The sequence below is a fragment of the Ursus arctos genome, unplaced genomic scaffold (genome assembly GCF_023065955.2).
Source record: "Ursus arctos isolate Adak ecotype North America unplaced genomic scaffold, UrsArc2.0 scaffold_7, whole genome shotgun sequence".
Lineage (NCBI taxonomy): Eukaryota > Metazoa > Chordata > Mammalia > Carnivora > Ursidae > Ursus > Ursus arctos.
This window is the reverse complement of record NW_026623089.1, coordinates 21899019-21916772: the sequence shown is the minus strand read 5'-3', so window position 1 is coordinate 21916772 and position 17754 is coordinate 21899019. Positions and strand designations below refer to the sequence as shown.

At 40.3% G+C, this 17754-nt stretch overlaps 1 protein-coding gene across 3 annotated transcripts in view; it reads right to left on the bottom strand.

Moving 5' to 3' along the window:
- Nucleotides 1–17754, bottom strand: part of SORCS1 (sortilin related VPS10 domain containing receptor 1) — a 483063-nt gene that overhangs the window by 129644 nt on the left and 335665 nt on the right. For all 3 annotated transcript variants that reach the window (XM_044382096.3, XM_057308722.1, XM_044382097.3), the window contains exon 6: nucleotides 1950–2014. In XM_044382096.3, coding sequence (XP_044238031.1) covers nucleotides 1950–2014 — 65 coding nt within the window. The remainder of the gene's footprint in view (nucleotides 1–1949; nucleotides 2015–17754) is intronic.

Genomic DNA, 17754 nt, shown 5'->3' with positions numbered 1-17754 from the left:
AAGACTCTAAGAAATGGATGCCTTCTCTGGTTCTGATAGTAGTCTATGGTTTTTTGAAACTTTTATGTGAGGCTGAAATTATTTCAAAATAAAAAGCTAAAAAAAAAATAGAAATGGATGTTTACATCTGAACCACCCGTAGTGGTTAATGACAATGAATGGGTCAGGGAGGGCAGAGAAGGGGTTCTCCCTGTGGAAGAACCGGCAGGTATCATAGGACCCTGCATGTTCCAAGAACTGAAAACAAGCCCACAGGACTGCAGACAAGGGGTGAGGAGGAGACAGAGTGAGGTGAGCAAAGGAGCTGGCAGGCACCAGATCATGTCGGAGCGACAGGTCAAAGTGAGAACTTTGACCAGACATCATGAATCATTCTACCTGTGGGAAAGAGTGCTCAGGCTCTTGTGTAGTAAAAACTGGACCTTGGAATCCAAGATCACATAATCAGCTCTAGGGCGAGAGGGGTGGCCACCAGAGAGAGTGCACTGAAGGGGTGGGAGAAAAGCTCTGAGTTCATTCTGCGTTGGGCACAGTGCTGGGCGTATTACATATAGCAGTCCTGCCTGGCTTTAGAACAGAGGAAGGGGATGGTCCGCTTGGACCGTGATCTGTCCCCCCACTGATTCTGCCCAAGAATATATTCATCCCCCAAGGGGGAAGCAAAGCCCCTGGAGATGACCTGATTCTTCTTGCCGTATCTGAACATAAGATACAGGTTCTTCTGCTTTTGCATTCAGATGAGCTGAGGGAAAGTGGGTAGGTACAAGGGAGAGTGACGATGAAGTTTTTGAACTGTGAGGGATATTTGTGAAACAGGGAATGTCCCAAAAATTATATTATCACCCTCTGGCTCAGTGCTGGGCAAGCTCCTTGCTCTGGGGTACCTGTGGATAGTTCTCTTCTCTCTTCTACACTTGAGACCTCCTCCTCCTCCCCCTGCCCCCTGTCTTTCCTCATTCCCTCCTCTTTTTCTTCTACACATTTCCCCCTTTCTCTTTCTTTGAACCCTTTCACCTGTAGTGCACTATCTTAGGCCTGGCAGTACGCCTCCACTCTTTAACCCTTCTAGAGATCCTCTAGATCAAAGAAGGAGAAGGAAACTTATGTAGTTGCTGTTTAAATATATTACTTAAGCTTTCTATGCCTTGGTTTCCTCTTCTGTAAAATCAGAAAAACAGCCTACAAGTTGTTGTGGGAATTAATTGTGACAAAATATGTAAAGCGATTAGCATCACTCCTGGTACAGGATAAGTGCTCAGCAAATGTTAGCTTGTGTAGGAAATCACTACGATTAACTTATTTCATTTACAGATGAAGAAGTAGAGGCATAAAAAGTTTAAGTAGCTTTTTCAAGTTACTCATTTTTCACAATTAGTGAGTGAACTTTCCAGTCCTTCGGACATGGGGTTGGATCCCGGACTGCAATTTTTTCAATATCATGTACCCGAAGCTGCAGTGTCCACACAAAGTGCAGTCGCTCCGGGCAGCCGGCCTAACTGGGTGGCTAAGAACTCCTGATGTGCCAGCAAACCGACTCAACCGACCTTTCCCTCCACCTGTTTATGACGAAGGACACATGGAACGATTCTCTTGTCCCCGTCCTTTCCAAGTGCTTTGTGACTTTCCAGAAAAAAACAGAGACATTGCCTAGACTATATCTGATAAAATAAGGAAACTGGAAAAATAAATCAAAACGGAACAGCAGCAATAGCATAATAATAACAATAACTACAAAAACACTTCAGACATAAGAAATTGGGCATTTCCCTATTAACTGGAAAGGAAAACACCTTGGCTGTATGAGAGATGTTGGAAACTGTTAAGACAATTCTGGATTACTAAGGACTTGGATTATTGCTTCTGTGTTTTCCTTAGCTACAGACTCGGCTCATGGCAAATTGATAAAACTCATATTACTATGAACATTAAGGAGAAAATGAATTACTTACGACCATCTACAGTTCTGGCCTCGAGATGCACAAGATCTGGCTCCTTATTTGACCCCATCACAGACCTAAAAAATGGAGAAACAGGAAAAGGAAGACCAACATTAATGACTTCGCATGTGCCTCAGAGAAACTCAGCGGAGCCCAGGGACTACTAATGTTCACAGGATTTACACACCACAATTCTTGGAATACATCTACGGTATTTATTTATATAGCCTGATAGTAAATTTCCACTTCAAATAAAAGCTATAATGAAACCTTTATTTGATGAAGGCCAGGCTTAACTCTGACAAGGATATTGCGTGTTATTAGCTCTGACCTGCAAATAAGTCCCACACATGGCATGCATGTCCTCCTGTGACAATCTCCCTGACAGTATATTAGACTTTCAAGACTTATCAGGCAAATTCCAGGCAGGCTGTTCTAGCTGGGTGACTTGGACAGTGATTTCCATAGCAAACTGATCTAATTAATCTTTTCATTTGAAATTAGCAGAACTATGTCCCACTCTTCTATGAACTATGAACAAACCATGTGACCCCACCGATGCAGGGGCCAGTGTGGCACAGCGGGACCATTCTCTGTATTGTTGAACCAGCGTGAGAGGAAAATGCAGAAGCGCCGCCCTTCACGGTATGTGCTTGAAACCATATGTGTAAGTAAAATAAAATAAAAAGCAAAATAAAATGCCTCAGAGGCGCCTATTATTTAGTGTAATCTTGCAGTGAGCCTTATTAAGTAGAAAATAATTATTCTGTTACCTGAGCTGTAATAGATAGTCAAATGTTGAGTGAAAGAAGGGAGGAAATGAACAGAGGGAGGAAGTATATAACCGTCTGTGGGCTCTTTGAAATAAGTAAATTAATCATTGTCCTAAGGGCATTCCCAGAACTCTTCTTATTTGAACTCATTTTCTCAGCTCAAAGAGTCTGAAGCATAGCTAGCTTCGTCTCTCTTCATCTTAAGAAGTCTCCTAAAGGCCCTATTATCACTGTCAGTAACTTTTCTCTGATGGATACAAGGCCTGAAATTCAGAGTCTGTCCTCAAAGCACTAAACCCTGCTTTCTTCTCTCAGGCAGCAGAAGTGTCCTAATCAGGGTGTGATCATTTTTCCAAAAGAGACAGGGGACATGCACGGGGACACCGCACATCCTTGGAATTTGAATGCGGCAGTCACCGACATTCTGACCATCACTGCAGTTAAGCACCACACAAGTGCTGGTCCGGGTAGGGGGTGGCTCTCCGTTGCCCACGCCGAAGCCCGACTGGATCCACAGGCGACCTCTTCTGACAAGGCCACAGTCAGGAGATTAAGAAAGGAAACAAGCTCCCTAAAAACCTTCAAGCTAGAAATCTCAGCAGCTAACTGGTTTTTGTAAATTATTAGTGGGTAGTTACATATTGTTCACCTCCCACCGTGCGTGCTGCCCTGAATTTCTTCCTTGAAATGACTAGCACCCGTGATTCCCACAAGGCTGGCCTCCCAGAAACACAGTGGTCAGAACTAGCATGCAGACCTATGTGCTTGGCTAATGGCGAGTGTCAATGGGAGGCAAAATAATTACCCTGCATCACATCTTCCCCTGTGCTCATGGACCCAGATCAATAATAGCAGTTGTCTCTTAAGATCTTTTGTTATTTCTAAAGTCAGGAGCTGATGTTTCAATTGATGTTTCCACTCATTAATTCACAAAAAGACACAGGGGACAAAACAGAGTCCCTTGCTTCTCTAGAGTCTACGGTGGCTAACCAACTCCCCTTACACTGCCTAATTTTTTTCTCCCCATCTGGAGTAAAACAACTGCAACAACAAAATAAAACTTTAAAGTCAAACTACAATGTTTCCAACAACTTTTCTTTGCCGTTTGGCTCACCCCTTTTTACTAGTAGTCTGAGAGTACCTCTCTGCAGTCACAGATCATAAAGAATTATTGCTGCCTTTATTTTGTGGCACTGGTGAATTCTCAAAAGCTGAAGCCAAATAATGCTAAGTGTCTGCAAAGATGCTGGTTTTAATGGTCCTGTCACTGACCAGACACCTTGCAGAAGCACAACACTGCAGGTGACCACAAAGTATCATTCTCCAGCCCATTTATACATTTTACTTGTAACCAGGGAGCTGGGTGGTTAACTGTGTATATTAAGACCAATTATTGTGCTCTGCTTACTAATGATGACAGTAATAACAGGTGGTTGCCAGGGCTTGGCGGGAGGAGAAAACAGGGACAGGATGGTAAAAGGATAAAAACTTTCGGTTATAAGATGAATAAGGTCTGAGGATGCAATGTACAAGGTGATGAGTATAGCTGATAATACTGCATTGCAAACTGAAATTTGTTAAGAGAATAGAACTTAAGCGTTCTCAAAAAAAGAAAAAGAAAGAAGATAAAGGTAAATATGTGAGATGATGGATCTTCTAACTTGGTTGTGGAAATCCTTTCACACTGTATATGTTCCTGAAATCATAACATTGTATACTTTAAATATATTAAAATTTTGTCAATTATACCTCAATAAGGCTCAAAAATATTAACAAATATAACTAGCATAAACATAAAATTCAATCCAAAATGTTCCCTTGATGATCTTCTTTTCAGAGTGATATCTCAAGAATGGCTTCAAGTATCTCTATCCATCATGATAGTAAGTCTGACTTCTGGTATTTAGCACAAAGTGTTGGACATCCTTGCTTTATGTTTCTAGATTGCCCTGTATGTATGTATCCCTGTCACAGTTCATAATAATGGTTTGCTCGATCTCTCTGCATAAATGCCTCTTTTACTTCATTGAGCTCCCACAAGGCAGGTGCTCTGTTTTTTATCACTGAATTCCCTGTGCTTACCAGAGCACAGAGAAGAATGCTTCCTCAGTAAGCATATAGACAACATTTTTACACTGGTCAATATCTACTATAACATCTGATATATTGGGGTTGTTCAATTCTGGAACTCAAAAGGAACCTCTCTGTATTATGAGATGAAAAATTTTGATCCAGGATCCTTTAATTATATAGAGAGGCAATAGGTGGTGGTATCTGATATATCTTTATATTGCCTGTGTGTCTATTTGAGAAAATGAATTCCCTTCTTGAACTAAATTTCCCTAAAGGACAGGAAAGACTTTATGCCTTAGCATGTACTGGGGTCTCCGTCTGGAATTCCCTCTTAGCTTTATTCTACCTTCTTAACTCTTTTATTTTAATATTTTTTTCCATTTCATGTGCACAATAATTCAACAATCCTATACACTTCTCAGCGCTCATCAGAATAAGTGTACTCTTCATTCTCTTTATCTATTTCACCCATCCTACCTCCTACCTCTCCTCTAGCAAACACCAGTTTGTTCTCTGCATTTAAGAGTGGTTTTTTTTTTTTGTCTCTTGTTTTCTTTGCTGAGTTGTTTGGTTTTTAAATTCTATATATGAGTGAAATCATATGGTGTTTGCCTTTCTCTGACTGACCTATTTCATTTAGCATTATGTACTCTAGCTCCACTCACGCTGTTGCAAATGGCAAGATTTCTTTTCTTTTTTTTATGGCCAAGTAAAATACCATAGTATACATGTACCACATATTTATCCATTCATCTACCAATGGTTGCTTGGGTTGCTTCCATATCTTAGCTGTTATAAATAATGCTGCAATAAATTTCACAACTATAGAATGGCTAAAATAAAAAACAAAAACAACACAAGAAATACCGAGTGTTGGCCAGGGTGTGGAGAAAAAGGAGACCTGTGCACTGCTTGTGGGAAGGCGGACTGGTGCAGCCACTGTGGAAAACAGCATGAAGTTTCCTCAGAAATTAAAACACACAGTCACCATATGATCCAGTATTCCACTGATGGGTATTTACCCCAAGAAAAAGAAAACAGTAATTCTAAAAGGTGTATATATATATGTATGTATGTATGTGTATGTGTGTGTGTGTGTGTGTGTGTGTGTGTGTGTGTGTATCCCAAGCCTTCTTAACTCTTATAGTTTATGCACTCTTATAGGCTTGGCATGCATGGTGCTTGACATGGAAATACAGAAGGGTTTGAGCTTATTGGAAAATAAGAGGGGTGGACAGATGAGTCACCAACTGAACCATGGCCTAATTTATGCTATGCACAAGTAATTCTCAGAAGAAGTAACCAACTTAGTCTAAGTGGCATCTTCACTGGGAAGTCTATTTTCAACTTCATAGGAAGCACCATGCATGCCAAGTACAGCTATTCAATAAATGTTTACTGAATGCTTTTGGAAAGAGGAGAAGTATACAAGCAACTGGCAAACATTTATTGATGTATTTGTATACATGAAATCTGGTGAGTTACTTAACATCTCTGTGCTTTTATTATTGTTATTGTTTTAATCGATAAAATGGGGCCAAAATAAATTTTCCTAGGATATATATCTTAAAGCACTTAGCAGATTCCTTGTACATTCAAGGGTTCAGAAATGCAGCTGATTTCTTTCTTCTCCTTTTTTCCCTTTCTTATTTTAGGAGGTAGGTGGAGAATGTAAATACCTATCTGAAAATTAAAGCTAATGTTGGTAATAAAAGCTTCTTGAGATTTCATGGATACCCCATAGCCAAAATGATTTATCAACATGATTTATCATCATAACTCAAAAGATAAAAATAAGAATCAACAGCCTCAAGATCAACTATATGAATAAATAAAATCACTTTTTTATTCAGCGAAACATTCCAAGCCCCTAATATGTGATAAGAATAAAGGCTATGGATTCCCTGTCCTTAAGAGCTTTAGAGCTAAGGAGGGGCTCTACAGTCCCCATGTGACAAGAGCGCTCAACTTCAAGGTGCTACCTGAAGACATAGGAGGAATGACCTTTCACTTACAGATAGAAACCTATAGAAGGAAGGCTCAGGAATCCTTTAGAGTAAATGAATTCAATCTTCAGGGATATGCAATAATATGATCAATGGACAGAAGAGGTGGAAGAACATTCTATTTCAAGATAAACAGCAAGTGAAGAGGCCACAGGTCAGAGAGAGGATGGCCCAGACAGGCATCTTCTAGCAAGTCAGTAGAGCTAATGTTTTCAGAGTAGAGCAGTAGAAAATAAAATAAAAAGTTAGGCAGGGGTCCAATCATGAAGCACTCTGTGCATCACGCTAAGGTTTTTTATTGGATCCTAAAAGCCACAAAATGCTATACTGAAGTAAGTTAAGTGAGCATGGCTATAAACAGCTAAAAAGAACTTCTGTCCCCATCTATGTGTGGACCTCCCTGTGCAAGGAAAGTGGAAGGTGAAGGCCCTCAGGCCAGGCTAGATCTAGCTCTGTTGTTGAAAACAAGACAAAGCCAGCCTCAGGCATCCTTGCTTCCAGTATCTGAAGTTGGTGTGCACATACAGCAGCCATTTCTGAGTAAAATCTGAGGATTACTAGAGTCAAGAATGAAAATAAAACAATCACACCCTGCTACAGTGCACCGTGATATCAGCAGTGCAGCATCAGCCTTCCGAAATGCAATCGGCCAAACGCAGCCTTTGTAGACACCTTCTACAGAGAAATTCAGAAATGTCACTAGTTTATCATTCTCCTGGCATTTTGTCTGAGTTTATACCAGTTTAATATAGTGCTCAATAAATGCTGCGGAGCCACCAAATGTCCTGATGTAGATAACCGCAGAGCAAGTGTTAAAAAATAAACACCATGACGGGATAGCACCGATTTATTCAGATTTTGAATTGCAGTTAACGGCATGCGGAGTAGGGAACAGGGATCTGCAGAGTAACAGAGGCCGGTGACTTGGAGACACTTGCCTTCTTTTTGTTTTAGAAGGAGCATCATGTTCCCTCAGGCTCTCTCCATAAACAAAGCCCATAGAAGCAAGTGGTTCTATCTGCTCGAGAGAGAAGAAGCAAATGCTGGCTGGTATTAGTGGCTGGCTCCCTTGATTTCCACTTCTGTAGCCAAGGGTGTCCCCTTTCCCTGGCCTCACAGTTAGGCCGTCAAGACACAGGTCGTCAGGAGAGTCCTGGCTAATGCAATAACTTTTATTCTAGAACAAAGCAGCTTATCCTGAGGTCTCATCTCCTGCCCATCCGGGGAAAATGAACTAGAAAAAAATTAAAAGTTGCCTCAAGGTGTCATCTTAGCCTCTCTCTTAGTCCTAAGAAACATGATTGCTTGATTCTTCTGGCCTACACACTGTCACATTGGTCTCCCAGAATCAAAAATAGCTGCTACAAAAACCAAATAAATAGAAAGACAGACAAGAAAGTGTGGAGGTCCCTCATAAAGTTAAAAATAGAGCTACCCTATGACCCAGCCATTGCACTACTGGGTATTTACCCCAAAGATACAGACATAGTGAAGAGAAGGGCCATATGTACCCCAATGCTCATAGCAGCATCATCCACAATAGCTAAATCGTGGAAGGAGCCAAGATGCCCTTCAACAGATGACTGGATTAAGAAGATGTGGTCCATATATACAATGGAATATTACTCAGCCATTAGAAAGAACGATTACCCAACATTTGCAGCAACATGGACGGGACTGGAGGAGATTATGTTAAATGAAATAAGTCAAGCAGAGAAAGACAATTATCATATGGTTTCACTCATTTATGGTACGTAAGAAATAGCAAGGAGATCGGTAGAAGGAAGGGAAGAATGGAGGGGGTGTAAACAGAAGGGGGAATGAACCACAAGAGACTATGGACTCTGGGAAACAAACTGAGGGCTTCAGAGGGGAGGGGGGTGGGGGACTGGGATAGGCCGGTGGTGGGTATTAAGGAGGGCACATATTGCATGGTGCACTGGGTGTTATACGCAAACAATGAATCATGGAACACTACATCAAAAACTAATGATATACTCTATGGTGACTAACATAACATAATAAAAAATTAAAAACAAATAAAAACAAATTAAAACAGACAAACAAACAAACAAAAAGATCCTTAGTTTCTTAAATGCATAATGACCACTGAGAATCAGCATGGCCAACATCCTCAGGCCCATCAAATTCTGCATTTTGCCATCCTTACTCCCTCCAAGTCAGGAGCCCGATTATTGAATTAGGCGATGTCTGCAACAAAGTGTGAGTATGTGTGTGTGCGTGCATGCGTGTGTGCATGTTTATAGGAGCAAAGTGAGGAATGGGGTATCTGACTCAGAATGAAGGAATACAGGGGCACCTGGGTGGCAGACAGTTAAGCAGCTGCCTTCAGCTCAGGTCATGATCCCAGGGTCCTGGGATCGAGCCCCACAAGGCGCTCCCTGCTGGGTGGAGAGTCTGCTTCTCCCTTTCCCTCTGCCCCTCCCCTCACTCATGCTCTCTCTCTCTCTCACTCTCGCTTTATCTCAAATAAATAAAGAAAATCTTTTAAAAAAATAAAGAAATACATAAAGCTCAGGAAGGTAGTAAAGGGATGAGGATGTTTGTTGAGCAAAGCGCATGGTAGAAAGCAAAGCTGAAAGGTGCAAGAGGCACACTGAGCAACAAGCAACATGTTTCTTCAGACATCAAAAGACCAGCTCCGAGCTGGTCAGGACAAGCCATTGTGCAACAGTGCTCCCCCTTCCCCCACTTTCCCTTTCTCTCTAAAAGTACTGTTTCATTCCCATTTTCTTTTTATTTCCCCACTGTTTGGGCCCCTCTTCTTGCCTTGTTTCCTGAATACAAGATGAGGGGATCCAGAGGCACCAAGGAATATGACCAGATCACTGGCCTGGTCCCCAAACAGAAACCATTGTGCCAATGAGATACAGAGAAATACATCTAAAATGGTCAGTTTGGGATTGAGGTAAAGGAGTGGCTTGAAATATTTTTTTATTAAGGCTGCTTTTTAACTTTCTAAACTATAGTGCCACCATACTCTATGCATTTTTAGCAACTTGTTAATTTTACTATAATCCATCTTGGAGACTGCTCCATGCCAGAACATAAAATTAATGGGATACATCTCTAATTATTTTATTGCAATTTATTAAATGAAAATACCCAATTTGTCTATTGTCTATTGATTGACCCAAAGCAAAAATGTATAATAAATGAAAAAAAATACCCACTGGAAACACACACATTCATAATAGTAGACATCTCTGAGAAGTTTTGGAATTAGGAGTGTTAAAGAGATCATTATCCTTATTAGTAATTTGAAGATTTTTTACAAAGTATTTATGCATTACTCTTATAATTAATATTAATAAATCTGAACTATTATGAACAACAAAAAGTTTCTTCAGACTGGAAAACAAATTCTATGAAGAGACATATAATCAATGTGTGCAAGTCACAAAGGGGTAGAGAGGAGGAATGAGCGAAGTTAGTATGGAGAGGAACCTGGACTCTTCTCAAACCTCAGCCTACTTGTCACTCTGCCACCATCTTACTACAAAAGCTAATGCTGTGGAAGAGCTGTGGCAGGGAGAAACAATGCTAAGGACACCTGGAGGTATGTGTTTGTGTTGATCATAAATTCGTAGTGAGGGGAGGAATGTGTGGACTGACGTCTGGCTTGGGACTAGAGAGGCCAGGGTCAGAGAAGACAAGGAGAGGATAGAACCTCCCGAGTTTCCCTTTCTCTCCCTTTCTGTTATGGACAAAGAGCTTCAGACTACAGGGTAGCACTTATAAGTGTAAAAGGATTGAAACCTGAGCATTTTGCTGCTGGAGACAATTTGGCCCAGAGAAATTATATTCTATAAGAGAATTCCAAAAATATCAATCTCCAAAGTTTTGAACATACCAAGCAAGGAAAACAAAAATGTGCACGTGCCAATATATGACTTGTTGGTTGTAAGCTGAGGAAATGTACTAGGGTGCTTATGCTTTAACTTTAGAAAATACACACAACATAGAAAGTAAAATAGCAAAAAACCCCAGGAATTGTAGTATCTTCTCCCTACAACTCCATGAATCACCCCGTACACCCCTGGGGTGCTGCTGCAGGTACCTTACCATGGAGCCTACTGCTCCAGACTGTGGATTCCTAGGCTACCCTTAATATTTAGCACCCAGAAGGGCAGAGAGCTGATCCTCAATTTTTTAATGAATGAATGAATGAATAAATTCAACAAATATTTATTGAATGCCGACAATATGCCAGAGGCAATTCTAAGGTGCTGAGGGTTTAGGAGTGAATTAAACAGTGGGTGATCCCTGCACTTCATGAAGTTTCCATTTCCATACGGAAGACAGGGAAGGTGTAAATACACGTAAATATATATCAGGTAGTGATAACCACATTTATTGAAAGTTGTGTAGAAAAAATATATATACAAACTATAAGAAGCTTTAACTACACCGAAAACACTACTGTCATATGGTGTTAATCGAAGGCTGGCGTCCATCTGTTAAGTGTAGAATTGATATCATACAGGGCTTGCAAGGCCGTGCCCTTGTTGGCATCCTGCTCATCAACTGTCAACAACTTGGATAAGAATACCTACTGAGCGCCTACAAAATTCACACATGGCACAGACTGAGAGAAAATCATGACAAGATAACGAAGGTGGTGGTGGCTCTGAAAGCAAGTCACTTGCCTAAGGACATACAGCTAACAAAGGAGATCATCAGATCGGAATTTAGGCTAATTTTTCTGCAGCTCCATGTATCATCTGTAAAAAGGACATTAATACAAACATTGTTGTGGAGAATAAAAGAAAGAGTGGGTGCAGCACCACTATTGTCAACAGCATGAATTAAAGGGTCCTTCAAAGATGAAAAGTCTGTTAGAGATGAACTAGCCCAAACACCACAAGTCACAATTAAGGAAGTCAAGGCTTCAAGAGAGCAAATACCTTGTGCAAGGGCACCACACTCAGAGAGCAGCAAGGCTGGAACTACTAACCCAGGTTCTTGACTCACTCCAATGATCCTTCTCATAAAAAAAATTCATTTTCTTTTTATTCCTTAACGTCTCAGCAAAGACAGTGTTGACTTAAAAGATAATGTGTGTATCTTATACCAAAAAGGTAAGGAGAAAAGACGGGACAATTTGACATCCTACAAGGGTCATGTGCTTCTATGGCTTAAATGTTTGTGTATCCCCTGTATCCTCAGACACGCTGAAATCTAATTCCAAGGAGATAGGATTAGGAGGTGAGGCCTTGGGGAGGTGATAAGTGCCCATGTAAAAGAAGCCAGAGACGGCTCCCTTGCTCATTGTAGCATGTGAGAACACGGCAAGAAGGTAACCAACCACCTGCAACCCAGAAGAGGGCCTTCATCAGACCCCCATCACACCGGCACCCTGATCTCGGACTTCAGGCCCCCAAACTGTGAGAAGAAACTTCTGTTGCTTACAGCATCCAGTCTGTGGTGTTTTGTTACAGCAACCTGGACCAACGGAGACCTGTGTGGTGGGCATTAGGGGAGCACCTACCTAGGCATATTTGAGAGGGTGCCATGTGCTGGGAGTATGGAAATAGCCTGGAATTAAGTTTAGTTTAGATCCTCAAATATCAAAGTCTCTAAGTATGAAGGTGGTTATTCTGCAGTGACTTGAAAAATGACTAATAAATTCTGACCCTTGCGAGAAACACAGCGTTAGTCTCCACACTGGACTGCCAGGTCCCTGGCAGGTCCACTGGCTTAACCACCCTCGAATAGCTCTGCTCTGCTTTTTGACCTGCTGTGAAACAACAACATTCTCTTGTTTTGTTGCTGGGTATTGATACTGCCCCTCAATGGAGAAGGGAAAATGACCTAGTCAGTAAAGCTTAGAGAGGAACAAGGACAGAATCTGGTACGATAAGGAAGAAATCAGATTCACCCACATGGCAGTGGCACAGATGCCTGGGGTGTCAAACTGCAGTTACTCTCCTCAGTACTTTGCTTGTTTACAAAGAATTTCTGGAGTGCTGAGTACAGGATGTCAAGGAATTTGGAACTGGGCAAATACAGTGATGATATCCTGTGCAAATACTCTGAAGGCCATGCCAATGTGGCTTTGAACTAACTGCTTGGCCAAGAAAACAAATGTGACGAAGGAAAATGTAAAATATACCTTCTAATTTTCTAAAATTAATACTCTGGTATGGATGCAAATTCTTAAGTTCTCATCAAAAACATCTTAGGGTGACAGAAAGAGAAGAGAGGGAGACAGGGAAGGGAGGTTAGAAGGAGGGGAAGGAAAGGTGGAAAAGGGAGAGGCCATGAAATAGGAGATGGGGAAGAGCAGACAAAGAAGAAAAAGAGGGGTGGGTAGATGAAAGGGTAGAGATGTCAGGAGGATGACCAGAGGGGGAGGAGAAAAGAGATGCCCTTCTAGGGGCTATGCTGCAGGTCCCATTCCTGTTCATCTCCCACCCCCACCCAAATTTCGAATTCCGCCAACTGGGAAATAGGCTTGACTGCTCTATTATTCTTCTAATTGGCATAATTTATTGCAATAACACTGCTTTTAGAAATCTAATTGTAAAAATAATACATGTTCATTTAAAATACAATGGAAAGTGGACCAAAGTATAAAAAGGAAAATAAAACATTCACACAGTCCTTCCATCTGGAAACAATCACCTTTAACATTTTGTCATTGATCCTTCAGAGTACTACTTCTGTTTCTGTAGGCATTCCTTTTTTTAAAAACAACTTTTGCATCATACCATTAACACAGTATAACATACTGTAATTTTGGAATGCACTACTTTTCCAGCTGTACGATGTGCTGTAATTTACTTGACTGATGGGCTGACCACGGACTATGGGCAGTGTCTATACATAATACTGCACTAATTATCTTTGTAGGTAAATATTTGCATGTCTCTCTCATCTCTCCAGTTTTTCAACAGGCAGAATTATTAAAAGGGAATTTCATTAATTCAAAGAGAATGAGCATTTGTTTAATACTCCTGATATACTGTTCAACTGTCCTCTGGAAAGTTTATATAAATTATGCTAAGAAGAGCATATGAGTGGCCATTTCCCAAGCCTTCACCAAGGCTAAGTACTGTCTTCTCAAAAAAACTATCCCTTTGATAGATTAATAAATGGCATATCCTTTTTAATTTTTATATCCTTTTTGTTTTAATTTTTATTCCTTTTTTATGAGATTCAACATTTTTATGTTGTCTTTTCTTTTTTCTTGTATAGAATGCCTATTCATGTTCATGGGACTTATATCTATAGAGATGTTTTTATTCAAGTTTTCATTTATAAGAGGGATTAAACTGTTGAGGATATTTACCCACTCCTTGTGCTGTCTTTTTTATATATTTTTAGTTGGTTCATTTGGAACGTGAATTGTTTGTTTTGGGAATTAATGATTTTATTATTTTTTTTAAGCAATTTCTACACCCAACCTGGGGCTCAAACTCACCACCCTGAGATTAAGAGTAACAAGCTTTACAAACTGAGCCAGCCAGGCACCCCTGTTCTGGGAATTAAAATCGCTGTTGAACAACAGAAGTCAGTGCCCTTTCATAGAGGTTTTTTGGTGGGGAACATCAAATCTTGCTTTTTTCTTTGTTGAGGACAAAGAAGATGGGGCAATTGAGGAATAATGTGTGTGTGTGTGTGTGTGTGTGTAATGGTGAGTACCTTCAAGTCACCCTCCTTATGGTGAAGGTGGTGTGAGATGCCCAACTGAACAAAGTGGGGGGAGCCCAGAACTTGACAAGATCAGGGTCGGTGGGGGGGATCCTCTCCTCTAGGACCAATAAAAGGACTGAGTCACTAGGAAAATCCATTTCCTTCTGAGATCTTCATCTCAGGTTAGACCCTAAAATATTCCTTTAAAAGTAATTTTATGAGGCAGACAGATCTTGCCCTCAATTAGCAGGTGGCACCTTCATGGTATACTAGCATCTAATAGGGACTGTGTGCCCACAAGGTTAGAGTGAGGGCACAGAGGTACCTGAGGTGAAGAAGAGACAACAAACGTAATCCAGAATTGGGTTTATTCACCATCTTTTCTGGTCACCTTATTGGCTGACCAACTAACCAATGGTATAAATAAGTAATTGGTCAAGATGGGGCAGTTATTCCTTACAGAATTCCAATTAATACACATATAAGAAATGATCAAAATAGGAAATTTCCATTAGGACTCCACAGAAATCGCTGCTGCAGGCAAGATTCACTGATGAATATGGAAATTAGTGGGCGAAATGCACAGCCTCAAAGTATCTCTCCCAAAATATTTATTAATTATTGTGGTGCTTTTAACATATGTTCACACAATTTTTGATACTCTTCCTGCCAGGAGTTGGAGCTCAATTCTCTTTCCCTTTAGTATGCACTGGCCTTAGTAACTTGCTTTTAACCAATAGAGTATGGAACAGGAAAAACAATAATGATGGAGAAACTTGGCAGACCCTACCATCCTCAAGTGATCAAGGTTAACATGACTGGTAATAAGACATATTGATATCTTGTACTGTTTGATATGATGTCATGAGAAGGGCACATCATTTCTGTGATATTCTTCCCAACAATCTATACAACCCGGTAATCATGAGAAAATAACAGAGTAACCCAATTTGAGGGACATTCTAAAAATATCTGAGTAGTACACTTCAAAATTGTCCAGGTCATCAAAGACAAGGAACGACTGAGGACAGAAGAGACTAAATGATACGACAAATAAGTGCCATGTGGGATTCTGGATTGGATCCTGGGTCAGAAAAAATGGGACATTAGTGGAAAACCTGGGGGGATCCAAATAAAATCTCTAGTTTAGTTGACAACCTTTTACCAACGTTAATTTCTTAGCTGTAAATACTGCTCCACAGTTATAAAACATGTTAACTTAGGAGTAGCTGACTGAAGATCATATTGGGAACTCTCTATCCTCCCTTTGCAATCCTTCTTCAATTGTAAAATTACTTTGAAATAAAAAGTTAGGGAGAAAAAAAAAAAACTATACTCAAATCTCCTAAGGATATACTCAATTATAGCAAAGCTACTATAAATAGGAAAGTGATCTATTCTTTCTATCCTTGTCACTCCATGGAATGGATGCGTCATGCCATTTTATCACGTAAAGCAGGTAAACTACTGTAGCATTGCAGTTGCTCTAAGTTTATGATCTACAGATTTCAACAATCAGAAAAAAGGAAGTTATTCTATTTTAAAAATGGTAAGATTGGAAAAGTGGTTTATTATTGAGATCTTCTTACTCTTCATTTGTTTAGAAGTAGAAAACAATGCAGACAGGCAGGGTTTTTACTAACTCTAGGGCTGCTCTGGTTACTAGGGGAAGAGCCTGACTGCAGCTGACAACAGATATGTCGGCCTAGGAACTGCTGAAGTGTGAGGGTGAATGGGAAGCTGTGGCTGACGTGGCTGTAAGCTGTGTCTGCTTTGGTTCCTCTCTCTTAGGCACCTGGTTTTCCTTGGCTACTGAATTACTCAGGAAGGCTAAGTGCTCATAGGAGGCACATTCTAGAAGAGCTAGTTTGTTCTCTGGGTTAGTGATGCAGAAGCTACCCCAGGCACATAAATATTCTAACAAGCTTCATCTTGTCACAATAGAGTCACAAAATTGCTCTGTTCAGCACATGATGATGGCTTTGCAATTCAATTATTGGTAGAATTTGTCTTCTGGTATTTATCTGCCTTAAACTTCGGGCACTCATGGAAAACGCTTTACCATAAATTTCATAAACGCCGCAGTAGGTTCTGTCCTCCACCTCAGGGCACATCTTGCCATGCCTGTGAAAACCTTGACAGCTTCCTCTAAATTATGGAATTGCTTTGTTTAGAGATGTTGATGTTTTAAGTGCCAGAGCTAAACAATAAAAAACAGTGGGACAGGTCCATTTCCTCTGGTTATTCTCCTTAGAGGAAGAGAGATCCTGACAGACAGGTAGACAAAGTTCATTCTCAATCCGAAAGACTGTTTTTAGCCATTTATCTAGAATTGTGTAGGAGGGATTCCTGCAACTCATAGGAGGTCAGATGTGATAGTGTCAAAATTCTCTAAGAATCCTGATAAAATTCTTAACACATTCATAAACACTTCAGGGCTGGCTGGTCATCCTCATGGATTCACTAGTCAAAGAGCTGGTTTTAGGATCTTCCTCTGCCTGCTCTGCCTTTCCTTCCTACCTAGTCAAATGAGCCAATTTCTGCGTCTTCTCTATCATTCTGTTGAGAATTTACCGTTCCATATCTTATCAGTTACCTACTAAGATACCTTATCTAATCTTCGATTTGAAAATAGATATCTATGGTTACTGTATCCCCACATTCGTTTTCCAATTTTCACATAGTCAATAAATATTTATTGAGCATCATTTTGTCAATTCCAAAATGCTCGCTTTTTTTTAAATTTTAACATTTCTTAAATCAGTTGGTATCTTAAAAATCATCAAGATGATAAAGTCACCTGGCAGGGTTTTTTTGGACAATACACAAAATAAAGGTGTATCTTCATTCAATGGGATTTTAAAGTTGATGGTATATTGTTCTAGGTACTTCGCTGTACTAGCTCTTTGGTCAATTTCTTCTCATCTTTGTCCTATCAACAGACAAGTCTCTTTCCCTAGAAAACATTCCCCAGGAAGATCCCCCATCATAATTTAATATGAATATGTATTTGTGTGTCTATCTTCTTTTTCCTTCTCCTCCTCCCACTTCTCAATGTTTTAACACGAGATGTGTTAATAGTGACTGACCTCACATCTCAGTGTTTTGATTATGGAATATAAAAAGAGGAAACATGACTCAGCTAGAAGAGGAATATCACCCGAAAACCATGTGACATATGCACATTTTTCTCACTTTTTGGGGAGGCATTTATCATTGTATGTATCATTAAATTGTATGAGGGATAATCCCATCACTGTAGGTTAAAGCATAATTGTGTTTTTGTTTTTATTTGGAGATTACATA